Source organism: Phocoena sinus, chromosome 3 (genome assembly GCF_008692025.1).
Source record: "Phocoena sinus isolate mPhoSin1 chromosome 3, mPhoSin1.pri, whole genome shotgun sequence".
Taxonomy (NCBI): Eukaryota; Metazoa; Chordata; class Mammalia; order Artiodactyla; family Phocoenidae; genus Phocoena; species Phocoena sinus.
The window spans coordinates 114,406,893-114,423,097 of NC_045765.1; the positions used below are offsets into that span (position 1 = coordinate 114,406,893).

Genomic DNA, 16,205 nt, shown 5'->3' on the forward strand with positions numbered 1-16,205 from the left:
AAATACAGTTCCAAGTATATGGCATTATATATGATGAATGAGAGGGGGGAAATGTTTAAAATACTAATTCCCTGACTTACTATAGGAATAATTAGAAGTAAAAAGTTTTATCTAAGTTCTTTTGAACTTTATAGTGTAGTATGCCTTCTCATATACTTTATATTTTCATTAAAATGCTGTGTTAATGCTACATTTCTTAGGATTAATAATCTACAGTGAGGAGGAGGAGACCTCAGGTAAGGTCTTAGATGTGACAAAGTTTCTTGGCTTATTCCTCACAGTTAAGTGTGCACAAACCTTTGATAAAATGTGTTTTCGACTGCACTGGCTTTTCCAATAATGACAGATCTACACTGCTTAGTACCACTTATTAATACAGATACTGATGAAGTAGGATATTTCTATAATTGATTTTTTAATCATGCAATTTGATGAACATCTAAACGCTAAACAGACGCAAAAGACCAATTTGTAAAACTAGGCCATTTTAATCTTTTTTTTTTTAAACAATAGAATAAATAGTTTTCTTGATGACTGCAGACATGTAAGGCTGATTGGCAGTATTCAGAAATATCAGAGTAATGGTTTCCTGATTGGTGTGTAGTCTTCAATAATTATAAGGAGTTATTTGTATGTATCTGCTGTCAAACCAGTAAGACTGCATTTATGCATCCGTCATTTTCAGGATTGTTAGTAACCTGGGCATATTTTCCTAAGGAAAACAAAACAAAAAGGAGGGATGTTAGCTAATAAAAATTACCTTTAAAGAATACATACAATCTTTGCCCAAATTATTTACAGTTACCACTTTTAAGAAAGAAAAAATGGACGACCATAGTATATAAATGAGATTTTATAAAATGAAATCACTCAAGACCAAGCTTGAGTTCTCCATACAATTTTTATATAAATATTGTTTTTATAAATGGTGGCTAGCTTCATTCTGTTACTATGTTATATTAACAAGCCTTTATGGATTGACCTGAGCAATGCTCCTTTTCCACACGATTCTTGCTGGAAAAAGCATCAAGTATTAACTAAGTTTCAAATCAATTTAACCTATTTTAAAACCGAGGTCAAGGGACTTACCTGGTGGCGCAGTGGTTGAGATTCGCCTACCAATGCAGGGGACACGGGTTCGAGCCCTGGCCCAGGAAGATCCCACGTGCCGCAGAGCAGCTAAGCCTGTGCGCCACAACTGCTGATCCCACGTGCCCCAACTACCGAAGCCCGCGCGCCTGGAGCCCGTGCTCCGCAATAGGAGAAGCCACCGCAGTGAGTAGCCCCGGCTAACCACAACTAGAGAAAGCCCGCCCGCAGCAACAAAGACCCAATGCAGCCCCAAAATAAATTTATTTAAAACAAACAACCGAGGTCAACTAACATGAAGTATGTGCCAATGACTCATACTGAAGATTCAGACAAGAAGCTATACAGTTTAAAAGAACAATGTTTCAAAGAACATTAAAGTTTAGAAATATCTGGGTACTGAAAGCAGAAAACTAAGAAAATGAAGAAAATTAAAATTGTTGCATGACATATTTCAGGCTTTAATTATTACTGAAATAGTGTGGCTACAGTGTTCGCTGTCTGCCTCCCTTCCCCCATTTGTGGGCAATTTATTTTCTTCCAATATTTTTCAGTTACAATTTCCCATCTGCTTTTCTCATATCTTTTTAAATAAAAAGCATCAAAAAAATATCTAGCAATGTAGTAAACCTTACGTAACTGAAACCAGTAAACAAAAGAACTGCGTTCATAACTCTACAGTGTTCTTCCTAAAGATTTAAATCTGATTCACATCAAGTTTAACTGCATTAAAATTTGCTCTATACTTTATGTCAACTTAAAAACTTCTATCTTAGGATTATAACATTAGCAGCCCCATATTCAAAATTGTACTTACCCCAAATGACCTTGCCTCCTTGTGTCACTAAGCCCAACTCGCTCACGTTCACTTCAATAACAGTACCTTTGGTAATAACACCCAAAGCTGTATATAGTGGGGATGAGGGATTCTTCTTCACACCAAGTATTGGCAGGCAGAAGGTGGCTTTCAGTTCAGGATGTGTTACGTGGGCCTTCTTAAAACGTAATCCCTAGTAAGTCAAACACAATGTTTTGAGTCGAAAATGTTAATGATGAATATTGATCCTTTTTACTTATCTTTTCCAATCATCTCCCCACACTGCCCCAAAAGGATTGAGTGTCTAATCTGAAGGCATCGAAGAAAATACTTAGAATTAATTCTACAGACTAAAAACCTCACAGTTAACAGGAAAAGTATGGGGGGGGAAAACCCAAACACATACTTCTGAAAAGTTTTCACCATGGAACAGCTACCTAGCATCATATTCAGATTTTCTCCTGTCCAGTTACCTATACTTCCTGAGGACTTGCTACATGCCAGGCACTATGCTAGAGCTCACAAACAGCACCATTTAAACATGATAGCCTTACAACTCTCCCTATTTTTTTTTAAACGATAAAAACAAGGATCAGCAGGTTAAATAACTTGTTCCCAGGCTAAATAGTGTGAGGGTGGAATCAAACGTAAGTATCTTGATTCCAAGTCTGTATACTTCAGCCACCTTCCATGATGAAAGATTGTCAGCTTTCTTTACGTTGATGGTTAATACTAGTCAAAAACTGGAGAGAGCCCAGAGAGATCTGTTACAGAGACCAGATTCACCCAGTCACCTAGATACAGTCTTCTGGGGTGAAGGCACTTTAGAAGCCACAACACTTTGCAATCTCTTAAATTTGATTTTTCCCTGTATGGGGGGAAGGGGGCAAATGACAGTAAATCAGATTCTTAGTAACAGACTCATTAGTCAAGCTTACATAACATTCAGAATGCCATATGATTAATTCACAATAAGAAACGTATCTACCAAACTACAGAAAGCCTAGAACACCTTGACTAGTATATTCTCTCCCTGTAGAACTTGTTAAGATTACCAAAATGTATTTAGAAGATTATGAATATACAATCAAAATAAGGGGAGTCCATGATGGAATCCAGTGATGGGTGAACATTTTCTATAAATAACCATATAGTGAAGCTCTTATTTTAGGCTTTGCAGGCCACATGGTCTCTGTTACAAATACTGTGCTCAAACTGTAGAAAAAAATAGCCATAGACAATATGTAAATGAACAGGCACGGCTGTGTTCCAATAGAACTTTTTTTTTTTATAGAAGCAGGCTGTTTGACAACATTTTAATTCATTGAAAATTATTCAGGTTGAGAGCTAGAGTAACACTGCCAACTTTCCCCTCTTTGTTTTTGTAAGCAGGCTGGTATCCAGTGGGCAGATTAATTCATTCTGTTTAAAGACATTCTGCAGAAATATATCTTCAATTTTATTTGGGGAGGTAGAGAGGAGATTGGTTTTGACCATCACTGCTGTCAACAGAAATTAAAGTCCCATTTTAATATTCTCTTTTGTCAATGACTGCATACTAAGTATTTTCAAAAGCATTAAGATACTTCCCTTACTAAACTGGAATTAACTCTTGAAAAAACAATTGTACTCATTCTCTAACTGTTCTCAAAGACAAGTGTCAGGCACATAGTAGATCACTTGTTCAATGAGTAAAATGACTGTGGAAAATGAAGATTCTAATATGTCACATTTAAAAGTCAAGATTCACTGACAATCTCTGTAATGAAAATTCTTTTTCATCTCAAATAGCCTATGAAGCTGAAGACAAGGTTCTTGACAGTAGTGGAAGAGTGCTAACCAATTCCATCAATAGCTTAAAATAACAAAAATAGCCTAAAAACATCTTCCAACCTGTTCTCTTCTATCAGTTTTAGGAATTTCAGGAAACTGTCAAGTACTTTATCCAGTTTAACACAGGAAATGATATTTAAGCCACTGCACTCTAGCAGGGTCTTACCATTGGCCTAATGAATCTTTCATATTTAGGTGGTTTTCGAGTAAAGCCATCTCCAACAAAGCAAACTTTAGTAACCATCCTCTTCCAGGCTTTCTTCTTTCTCTTTCCCGTTCGAATAACTTTTAATACTTCTGTTTCTCCCTGGGCACGAACTTTGGGCAGAGGGACTTCCCATTTTCCCTAAAACAGGCCACAGTTAAAATTTATATTGTCAGTAAAAGACAATGAGAATAAAAAGTCAAATATTTTTTAGTTGTACAAAGTAGTAGATCCACTTTTTTGTGTAACCAACAACATTTTGGCTCAATTTTTTTCTAGAGATCTGCACTGTCTCCTGAAATTAATTGGAACTAGTTAAGTTTACTACTAAATAGTTAATAGGGTAAAACTGGAAGACTTTCTCCACCTTTTGTTTTTAACATCTTTATTGGAGTATAATTGCTCTACAATGGTGCATTAGCTTCTACTGTATAACAAAGTGAATCAGCCATACGTATATACACATCCCCATATCCCCTCCCTCTTGTGTCTCCCTCCCTACCCCACCCCTCTAGGTGGTCACAAAGCACCAAGCTGATCTCCCTGTGCTATGTAGCTGCTTCCCACCAGCCAGCCATTATACATTTGGTAGCGTATATATGTCCGTGCCACTCTCTCACCTCGTCCCAGCCCACCACTCCCCCAACCTGTGTCCTCAAGTCCACTCTCCACGTCTGCATCTTTATTCCTGTCCTGCCCCTAGGTTCTTCAGAACCAATTTTTTTTTAGATTGCATATATATGTGTTAGCATACGGTACTTGTTTTTCTGACTTACTTCACTCTGTATGACAGTCTCTATGCCCATCCACCTCACTACAAATAACTCAATTTCATTTCTTTTTATGGCTGAGCAATATTCCATTGTATATATGTGCCACATCTTCTTTATCCATTCATCGGTTGATGGACACTTAGGTTGCTTCCATGTCCTGATTATTGTAAACTGTCTCCACCTCTTAACATATCTTTATATTTCTACCTTGAATGGATTTTTAGATTACATTTACTAGTAAGATGAAATCATCACCCCATATTTTGTACCTCCCTAGAATGCAGATTCCATGAAAAAATGGAAGCAGTGCAAGGCAGTAGAAAGAATTCTGGACCTATCACTAAGGGCATAGGTTCTAGAAGCAACTCTACCATTTCACAGATAAGCGCCTGTGAAGAGTGATTTACAACCTCCTAGATTCCAGTCTCTTCATCTGTAAAATGAAGAGGGGTTAAGTAGATAATCTCTGAAGTTTCTTTTGGTGCTAAAGTTCTACCATTCTAATTTTGATACTTACATATCAAAAACTAAGCAATAAGATTTTAAAAATCCAATCTGGAGACTAAGTTCTTTAAATGCAGATACTGCATATTCTGCTGATACCTAGATTTCTGTCAATCTATCCACAGGTGCTTAAAAATAGTATCTATGTCTTTTTCTCTGCTTTTAGCAGAATTTAACTTAATTTGACACCAAGTGCAACCCAGAAGTATTTATTTTTTTAATTGCTCTATTTTTATCTAAGTCAAATCACTTAGGATGCTTTCCACTATTCTACTTTTTAACCAGTTTTGGCACTGCAGGACAGCAAAAACAAGAAGCAGTTGTATCCTTCTCCACAACAGCACAACATTAGGAGTTGTCAAGTATAAGAAGCTGTTTTAAATAATTTTTTAAAACTAAAGACACATGGCATTCTAAAAAAAATTTTAAATCCTGTTGAATGTTCTCATGATGAGAAAGCACATTTTTTTATTAAACATTTTATATAAAATGAAACTTACAAAGACTTCAACATCTAAATAAAGGGAATAGTTGGACTTCATTTTTCCACTTAACTGAAGAAACAAAACTAAGAACCTCAAATATGTATTTAAATAATTCTCATGAACAACGGCAACAAAAATAAAGACTTCAATTTTTATTGCTTACCGCTTTCTCTTTCCGTTTTTGTTTGATCATATTGGAAAGTACTTTAGCTCGAGACTGTCCCTCTCTGTCCAGTAGATATGCAGGTACTGCTCCTTGTGGAGTCTTTTCATCATTCTTCTGTTTGGTGTTTCTTTTTTCATGCATCTTAATACTACCAAGAATGAAAAAGATTCAGGATTATTGGTTTTAATAATTATTACTCGAAAGACTAACTTGGTACAACAAATAAATGATCACTTACGTCTTTTTCATTTGTATTTTCTCAGCATGGCGCTGTTTATGGTAGAGCTTAGCTTTCAGACCAATCATTTTTTTTGCCTTCTTTGAACGTTCATGAGCCTCTCGACCTTCCTTCTTTCTCTTTTTCTCATGGTAATCCAAACGATATCCATAGCGCTTACGGTGTAACTCAATATATTCATTTTGTGGCTATAACGATGCAAGAAGTGTTACTTTAATTTTAAAAAAATCACTGACAGAATTATTCTAAAATACTTTTTTTTTTTTTTTTTTTTTTGCGGTACGCGGGCCTCTCACTGTTGTGGCCTCTCCCGTTGTGGAGCACAGGCTCCAGATGCGCAGGCCCAACGGCCATGGCTCACCGGCTCAGCCGCTCGGTGGCACGTGGGATCTTCCCAGACCGGGGCACGAACCCGTGTCCCCTGCATCGGCAGGCAGACTCTCAACCACTGCGCCACCAGGGAAGCCCTAAAATACTTTCTTTTGAGTAGCATATAAAGTATAGAAGGTCCTAGGTCATCCACTGATCACTTGATTAAATAACTCTTGCACTATTAAGCCTAATCACATGATGTGAGTTAAATAAATTTTGATCCTGAATGATATGAGGCATCAGGATTTACATCTGTAATAAATTCAGTGAAAGTTACTGTTCATTGAAGACAACTGTCCAAAATCCACTGGACCACAAAAGGGATGATCTAATTCTAGGATCTCTCTCTTCTTAACATTGATAATCTGGTCTTTCAATATCATCATCATACTTTTTAAAAATTTAATAACATTTTACTCAGTTTTATTGAAGTATAATTTACATACATACAATGAAGTGTGCCCTTCTTAGGTGTAGATATACAGCTGTAAGTTTTGACAAGCTACACAGCTCTGTAACCACCACAATCAAAATTGAGAATATTTCCAACACCCCAGAAAGTTCCCCTTTGAAGTCAATCCTCTTTTTCCATCTCCAATCTGATATCTATTGTCCTAGTTTTGCCTTTCCCAGAATGAAATGTAAATGGAATCTACAGTATGTAGCCTTTTGCATTTAGCTTCTTTCACTTAGCATAAGGCTTTTGAGATTCTCCTATGTTGTTGCATGTATCCATACTTCATTTCTTTTGACAAGTAGTCATTTTATGGATATACCACCGTTTGTTTATTCGTTTACCAGTTGATGGATATTTGGGTTGTTTCCAGTTCTTAGTGAGTAAACATTTGCATATAAGTCTTTGTGTGGACATACGCCCAACTGTTTTCAAGGTAGCTGTACTATTTTGCGTTTCATGAGCAATGTATGGGATCCCCTTTCGCTTTTTAAGTGCCTGTTTTATCTTATATACCAATATTGTTTTATTTCAACACGCAGCCCCAGTCTATTTGTACTTTAAGACTACAAAAATAAAACAACGGTGTAAAGCCAACTCCAGCACGGAGAATAATACTATGTAACATTCAACAAGGTACTAAGTATCTTGTGTGGTGTTTTCAATTGCTATCACATACACCTGGCAGCAACCATGAAAAAGGTATATGGAATGCCACTTTGCAGAGAAACAGAGATTAGACATGTAGTAGAAAGACAAAGGGTCTGGCAGTCAGATCTGGGCTATAAGCCCGGCTCTGCAATTCATTAGCTGCTTGGCCGGTGGCAGGGCATACCTTCGGTTTCCTCTATACCCTATACGGTATAGAGTTATCACTAGGCTCTGGCACTGATGGTCACACAACTTTGGGCGAAGCCAGGAATTTAAGAGTGAAACCTGTCTGGCTCTAAAAGCCTGTGCTCGGGCAAATACCCCACTCTATGGCCCGAGACTGAAGTTGTTTTCACTCCTCGGAGCGCACCCCACTCTCATTCCCTCAACTGCACCTCACTTCCGCCTACCACCCCTCACCGCTAACCCCAGCGCCCCTGGGCCCCCAGGCCCCGCCACCTCTGACGCCCTAAGTGGCGAGCTCCCGAGGCGACCTTCTCACCATGGTGACGGCCGCCGAGCCACCGGGTGCAGCCGCCGGGGCGCGAAAAAGCTCTCAATTTTCTGGTCTTAGAGACCCACGAGCCGACTCCAAGCCACCCGCAGCAGGAAAGGGACGCTTGTAACTCGACCGACTCCAGAGAAAGCGCCACACAGCCGTTCCGAGCCTCCGTTCTCCACGTTCAGCTAGAAGGACGGAAGTTGCTGGCCGGCGGCTTTTGAGTGGGGCACCGCCGGAAGTGGTGAAAAGCGGCGTCGCCGGAGGCAGAGGGAAGAAGACGTAAGTTCCGCTCACGGGTAGGGTGTCGCGAAGTGAGGCCTTTGCGCTGTAGGGTGCAGCCCGCACCTCGGCTCTCACCAGCCCGGCGGGAAAAAGCCGACCTCCGGAATGCGACCAAGTGCCAGGTGGGTACGGGGCCGCGCCGTGTGACTCCTGCGTGCCTAGGCCCACGATGGCCACTGGCGACCTTACAGGATGCTACAGCCAGGCAAGCACGAGGACTGCAGGGCCTTCGCCCCATCACCTCGGTGTCCGCCCGTGTGGGCCTTTCTCTCTCGCCTTTGGCGAGAGCGACTGGTCTTGATTCCTGTCACCGTGTGTAATGTGTACACAATTGAGAAGGATGCAGGGGAATGAAAACTTACTGTAGAGGAAAGTAAATTACTGGGCCTTAACAGCCGTCAGAAAAGAAAGACAACGTCCTGTTTTTCCGGACTAATTTCTGAAATTCCTAAGGCCTTTTGGTGCCCAGGACGGTGCCGAGTGGATTTGCATCTAGTGGTACCGAGGAAAGCTGTCGGTTTTTACATTTTAATGTACGGTCGTTGAAGTTCCCTTAATTACCCTAACGGTCTGGAACGTCATTGTTATTCGTCTTCCTAAGTCTTAGAGCTTGGATTTGAGGCAGTTTTTTTTTTAAGTCTTCATCTTCTAATGGGACTTATTTCGTTTAAAACCCGAACTAATTCTAACTAGCGTTTGTATATTTTCAAGTATAGTAAATTATGTAATCTCTCTTCCTGGGATACACTTCCCCCTGGTATTGCCTTCCTCACCTGATTCAAGTCATTGTTTTATTGAGACCTTCCATGAGCTCCTTTTTTATAGTTACTACTGCCCCAGTTCCCCTTTCCTGCTTAATTCTTTGATGTAGCACCTGTCACCATAGGAGATGCTATGTATTTTATTTATTTATTTTGTTTATTGTTTGTATCCACTGATTAGGTTAGGGACAGGATGAGGGAAGGGATTGTTGGATTGTTTTTCTTCACTACTTTTAACCCCATTACTTAGAAGGCAGTGGTAGACACACAATAAATAAATTCTTGTTGATAATTGAATTTACTTCTCATGTGGATCCTGTGATGTGATAGATGAAAAGACAGGCTCAGATTTGAAGTGACTTGTCAGAGATCACAGAAAACTTGGGGCTCCAGCAAGTCCTCTGACTGTAAAGCCTAGTCTGGCATTTTCCACCACAAGTAAAGGGCCCACTTGACATTTCTGGTATAATTAAAAGTTTATGGAGAGTTTTAAAAAGACTTTATTGATGTGTAATAATTATGACAGGCAGACAAATGCATATTGTAGATGAACGTTCTTAGTGGATTCTTCAAAACCTGAATATACCTGTATAGGCAGCACCCAAATCAAGAAATTACCTACACCTGAGAAGCCCTCCTCATGCCTTTTTCTAGTAACTGTCATTCCCAAGGGTACACACTATCCTGACTTCTAACAGAATGGATTAGTTTTGCCTGTTTTAAACTTGACATAATGGAATCATATAGTATGAACTTTTTTGTGTTGGTTTCTTTTGCTTAACGTTGTGAGATTTACCCTGTTTCCTGTCAGTTTATAGAAATTTTTAATAGGTTTGTTTAAAATTTTTCATTTACAACTCTCAAAGCCATAATGCCCTTTTCTCTTCTGAATCAGAAATAGAAAATAAATGTTTTAGTGGTTAAGCAATAGTCACATTTTGATTTGTGTGAAATAGACAAGGCAAAGTTATGGCTATGTGGGTCATCATTTGTTCTTTCAGCTGTGATGGTGGGATAAAAATGGCCTAAACTGATCAATGTCAGCAAAAAGATCTCTTAAAAAATTTCTTCCTGTGTAACTGGCAGTAGCCAAGTTGGGTATCATCACTACTTTGGTACATCTACAAGTATATACTAGATACCCAGTCTTTGCATTTTGGCAGTCAGAAGCATAAAAATGTATTCCTTCGATCTGTATGAAACTTTGACAGTATTTATTGGTATAGTTTAGAAGAAAAAGCCAGGAGATGTGAGAGCTGCTTTATAAATTGCATGGTGTTAAAAAATGAAGCTTATTTGTGTTAAAGAGGAAGAACAGGTACAGTAGTAAGAGCCATGCAGAAAGTATTATGAATGAAATGTTTGTTATTGTGATATGCAGGATTGTTAAACCTAATATTTTTCTTGAGGATAGGGATCATGTGTTACTCATTTTCATGTTTCCAATAATCAACTCCTTGTGTTGCTCCAATGAATGTTAGATGAATAGGGAATTGGAAGGGGCTTTTTCAGTCCAGGTGACTTAAATTTAAGAGTATCTTTAACTACTGAGCTTTTTTTTTTAGCGAGTAAAAGTTGATTTGCCAAGCTTTTTTCTTGAATGAAGTTAAAGGCTAGAACTAATTTTTAAAATTTAGATAAATAGCTTGTTTTAGAACTTGTGACATAAATTCTGTAGTGAAAATAATGTTTAGATAGATAGCTTGAGATGATCTATTCAATATAAAGAGAAAAAGCAAAGATGACATTAGGGATTGATGTTAATCAATAATGAACATATTGGCCTAATTCATATTTGATACTTTTTTAAGAAACAGTGAATATGACACAAATCTAAATTGAAGTTTCTAATTTAGGAAAAATTACTAAGTACAGTAACAAATACTGTATGAAAACACTATTTGAACTTGATGCTTTAGAATCTCTTTTCCTACATTACTTTATCATCAGCAACATCATCTTCATTTGTGCTTTTATGCTAATGTACGTTGTGATTGTACTTTAGTGTCCTGTGATTCCTGTTTTTGTGTATTAAGCCTTACAGACGTGATAGTCTACTGATTTTTTTTTTTAAAAAAATAGTCCATGGATTCTTTTGTTTATTGGTTGTGAACTTGTTGATAATGTAGAGTGGGTATTTACCTATTTTTTCTCATTACTTGCCGTTTTTATACCATCAGGTGTCACAGTTTTTAGTGAGTACTTATGTTACCAAACCAGGCTTGAGTCCACTTGCCTGAGCGCAATAAAGCCGGTCTACTGACACCGGGTTGTGGTGAAGGAAACTGCAGCACTTATTGTAGGGCACTAAGCAAGGAGTCTAGGTAGCTAGTGCTTAAAAGACCCAAACTCCCCAGAGGCTTTCAGGGAAAGGTTTTAAAGATAGGGAGAGGGAGGGGGATTGTGGGGTGTGTGATCATCTCATGGACACTCTTCTGACTGGTTGGTGGTGAGATAATCGGGAGTCAACATCATCAACCTTTTGGTTCCAACAGTTCTGGGGTCTACATGCTTGTGGGCAGCATATAGTTAACTTCTTCCACCTGGTGGGGGTTTCAGTATCTGCAAAATAACTCAAAGGACATGGCTCAGAATATTATCTGTAGCCCTTTAGGAGGAACTAAAGGTCCTTGACTTTGTTTAATGGCTAAACTATTATTATTTTGTCTTGTTTGACTGTTTTATTTCTGCACTTTCTCACTTCTCTTATTAAATTTATTCTTTGGAACTTGGGGAAGCCCTAGGAGGCTAAAGTTTTTCTACAGACAAGGGGCAGACAGAGGACTTGGGAGAGGAGTCTGTTCTGGGAAGGGCCCATAGGGCCCTGCTTTGTTACACTTATGTGTTGTCCAAGGCCTAAGGAGGTCTGGGCCTTGTAGAATAACTCACTTGATAGTACCAGTAGGCAACCATTTTTGTTGAAAATCATTGAGCCATGGGGAAGAAGAAAATCAGTGGCGGGCCCTAAATGACTTTATAGGTCAAAAAAATGTTTGAGGAATTGTGCTAGGCTGCTGGTAGAAAAATCCCACCTTTTGGGCAGCTCCCAGTAGTGGAGATAATGTGGAAATACCATATTTGTCATGAGTAAATATAAGTTCCAAGTGTTATGAAAACACAGACAAGGTAGTATTAAAACTTTGTAGGAGATTAAGAAAGGCTTCCAAGTTGGGGCTTGAATACTGAATAGAAATTTGCCAGGTGTGTGGCTTTGGGAATTTGAGGACTGCTTTCAGACAGTGGCACCATTACATGCAAAGGTGTTAGAGCGCAGTATTTTGGAGGAATTTTGGCTAGAGCTCCTGGAATAGGGTAGGGAGTAGGAGAGTACAAGGCTGTGAAGGTAGTTAGGGACGGAATTTGTTGTATTAAGAACCTTTACAGGTTTTTAATTAGGGAATTGACAAGATGAGGTTGTTTACTTGAAAGGTATGTGTCAAGAATGGATTCAAGAAGTGTTTCCCACTTAAGTGATCTGAGTACTACTTTTTTAAGACTGGCAACTGAATTACCTGTGCTATTAATTACTTAATATTTTTCCTTAAATTCACACTTTTATGTAAATAATTTCATCATAAGCAACACTACAAGATCACAGATTTTGTTGGCTATTGTTTCTAACATTTGTTCAGTTTTTTTGTTTGTTTTTTTTACTTATAATGTAAAATAATCATGGGCAGTCACTTCAAGAAACACAGTGCTGGAATAAGTTTTAAAAATTTTTGGTCTATAGGAGCCCTTCACACTTAAAAATGTGTCTGAATGAACAGTTTTGTTTGTATGGGTTGTAATTGATATTCAAATACCAGAAATGAAAACAAATCTTTAAAATGTTTTAATAATTCATTAAAAATAATAAACCATTAAATATTAATGTAATTAATATACTTTTATGAAAATATCTATATTTTCAAAAACAAAAATCATTTTGTTTGAAGAGTGTTTTATATTGCTTTACAATTTTGCAAGTCTTTTTAATGCCTGGCTTAACAGAAAACAGTTTACATCTGCTTCTGTATTTATTATGTTACTGTATATATATTTGTAAAATGTTTGGTTGAAGTGTCTGAAGAAAATCTAGCAGCATACATATATGTAGTTGGGAAAAGGAGGAGTATTTTAATAGTCTTTTCAGAAAATTGTGGACCATCTTAGATGTTATACCAGGTTTTGACAAGTGATGGTTTCTTAAAGGTTAGTTGCAATGTGGGATCAAACCATATTAGTGAGCTTTTTGTATTCTGTTATGGTAGAATCCATTGTTCTGTTTTAGAATGGATCTGACATGCATGATTTTGCAAACATTCTGAACTTTGGCATTGGAAATGAAGAAGGGGGAATAGATTCAAGATATATTTAGGAAATAAAAGGACTTGGTGACTTCCTAAATAAGGGTAGTGAATGTTTCTGTCTTAAGATACAGAAAGGAGCAGATTTAGGAGGAATAATAATAAGTTTTGACATGCCTTCTTACATAACATGGTGCACAGTGGTTTAACCTTTTCTGTTTACTTGTTGCCCACCTTCCTCAGTCTCATATACTTCCATGCATTTCTCATAGCTTTGACAGTGTACTTGATGCATCGTGAATATTTAGTAAACGTTTTTAAACTAAAGATGCTTAGTTTCCATGATCATAGAAGAAGAGGATTTACTTCTGTATATTTTTTACATGGTAGAAATACATATTTACATATTTATGGTAAATCAATATACAAATATGGTAAATCAATATATTAGGAAAGTCATTATACAAATAAACCAAAAACTTATACTATCAGTGAGAAATTACCAAGTTAACATGTAGATGCTTACCTTTCTATACTTAATTCTGTTTTTTATTTTTACAAAAAAGTGCTTTTTGGTTGGTATGATATATTTTTGTAATTTCAGTATATCTTTTTCTACAGTATCTTCATATCTTTCTTTTTTCTTTCTTTTTTTTTTTTTAAAGTTTTTTTGATGTGGACCTTTTTTTTTTTTTTTTTCGGGTACGTGGGCCTCTCACTGTTGTGGCCTTTCCCGTTGCGGAGCACAGGCTCAGTAGCCATGGCTCGCGGGCCTAGCCGCTCCGCGGCATGTGGGATCTTCCCGGACCAGGGCACGAACCCGTGTCCCCTGCATCGGCAGGTGGACTCTCAACCACTGCGCCACCAGGGAAGCCCTGATGTGGACCATTTTTAAAGTCTTTATTGAATTTGTTAAGATGTTGCTTCTGTTTTATGTTTGGTTTTTTGGCCTCGAGGCATGTGGGATCTTAGCTCCCCAACCAGGGATCGAACCTGCACCCCCTGCATTGGAAGGCGAAGTCTTAACCACTGGACCGCCAGGGAGGTCCCTCTTCATATCTTTCTTGAAGAGTTAAAGGATATTGAAAAAATAAGGGACCATATTCTCATGTTTAGTTTGAGCTTTCATTTTCTGAATTGCACATTTTCTTTTTGATAGCTACAAATATTATTCCTACTTTTTAAAAGTAATACATTTTTACCTAATATATTACATTTGCCTTACTTACATATGTCTTACATGTAATACATAAATTTAGTTTTGTAATTTTGTATATTTCTTTTCCAGAGAATAACAGCTTAGAGGTCCAAGATGTCCAATCTGAGGATATTTGCAGTGAATCATAAGAAAATATCCAGCTTGCACATTAACGTAAGTTCTTCTTGTAAAATTAAATGTACTTCAACAGCTTCAGTTACTTGACTTCCCCAAAGGTCTAGTGTATCTCATATACTAGTATATCAACAGTTTCTTAACAGGTGGTATGGGGGAACCTGTAATCAACAAGAAGTATGCCTTATCGTTAGTCTATAAATTCATTTTGCTACTTTAAAATCACCTGTGCAGCATTTTGAGACTATCTGTATTCCATTTTTGAGGTCGTTAGCAGCCCAAGGAGTTGCACAGTTTTTCTTCAGTGTTTTCATTTCTGATGCTTTCAGACTGTACACCCTGTGATAGGTGATGCTGTCTTACCCTGGCCATTATGAAGTAGAAATTTAAATAGTTTGAGTCTCTTCTCTACTCTTAATATACTTGCTTAGAATAATAGTGTTTTATTGCCAGAAACTTGTTAACTAATGTAGAAATAATACGGAAGGCACAGGTATGCATTCTGTGACATCATGAAAGGCAGATTGTGGCAGCCCAAAATCACTACATACATTAACTACAATTCCAAATATATTGACAGCCATTAAATGTGTATTTAGTGGTCCAGGGATAAATCGATGGAGAACATTCAACCTCTATGTGGGAATATTAGGAGAAGATACCTGGGGAGCTTTTAAAAATGCTATTGTTCCTCCAACTTCCCTTCCTTTTTAAAAGCTCTCCAGGTGATTCTAATATGTAGCCACTGTTATAAATCTAGGTGAAAACACCTAATGGTTTCAGAGTTCATGACTCCCACCAGCTCTTAATAGGCTTAAAGGAGAACCAAGGGGTGTCCAGGGTTAGCAACCTTATTTAACCTTTCTGGCTCTCTGGAAACTTTAGGGTCGTTCTCAAACGGCAGCTATCAGAATCACCTGGAGGGCTTGTTAAAACACATTGTTGGACGCTATCCCTAGAGTTTCTGATTCTCTTCTCTGGAGTGGGTCCTGAGAATTTGTCTTTCAAATAAGATCCCTGTGATGCTAATGCTGCATGTCTAGGAGAGCCATCATCTCAGGTCAACTCAAAAGAGCAAGCAGTATTAATTTTATCCTTATTTTTTGTTGTAGTGTAATTTTGTATTGTCACTTTTTAAAAGAATTGGAGTTAATAAATTGAGACTACTATATGGAGATTCAAAGCACAATTATGATGTTAAAACTACAGTAGTGAGTTATGCTAAAATAAAATTAACGTTTCTTTTTCTCCTCACTAGAATATGTGTTCCTCAAAAATAAGGGCAAGTCTAAAAAGATTAAGGCTACATGTGCTTCTTGGAAGAAATTACAGTTCCCTACCAGGTACAAATGTTAGATTCTTCTCATTTTACTTAAACTGCTTGCTTGCTTTCTCCCTTTTCTCTCTGTCTCTCTCTCTCTCTCATTTGCAATCTTCTCCCTTATTAGGGG

General features: G+C 37.8%; 2 protein-coding genes across 5 annotated transcripts in view; one reads left to right on the forward strand and one right to left on the reverse strand.

Moving 5' to 3' along the window:
* Positions 1-464: 464 nt before the first annotated feature.
* NSA2 (NSA2 ribosome biogenesis factor) lies at positions 465-8,284 on the reverse strand. The gene is made up of 6 exons (XM_032629031.1): positions 8,090-8,284; positions 6,111-6,298; positions 5,870-6,020; positions 3,906-4,085; positions 1,907-2,099; positions 465-712 (listed from the first exon to the last, which is right to left on the reverse strand). Exons 1-6 carry the CDS (start codon positions 8,090-8,092, stop codon positions 645-647), a joined length of 783 nt encoding a protein of 260 aa, XP_032484922.1. The 5' UTR covers positions 8,093-8,284; the 3' UTR covers positions 465-644.
* A 75-nt stretch (positions 8,285-8,359) lies between these two features.
* Positions 8,360-16,205, forward strand: part of GFM2 (GTP dependent ribosome recycling factor mitochondrial 2) — a 46,754-nt gene continuing 38,908 nt past the window's right edge. For 2 of the 4 annotated variants that reach the window (XM_032625882.1, XM_032625883.1), the window contains exons 1-3: positions 8,360-8,493; positions 14,710-14,793; positions 16,013-16,097. In XM_032625882.1, the coding sequence (XP_032481773.1) occupies positions 14,734-14,793; positions 16,013-16,097 (145 nt within the window). In that variant the 5' untranslated portion in view covers positions 8,360-8,493; positions 14,710-14,733. Of the gene's footprint in view, positions 8,494-14,709; positions 14,794-16,012; positions 16,098-16,205 lie in introns of those variants that run through there. The other 2 variants (XM_032625886.1, XM_032625885.1) reach the window with 2 other exon arrangements.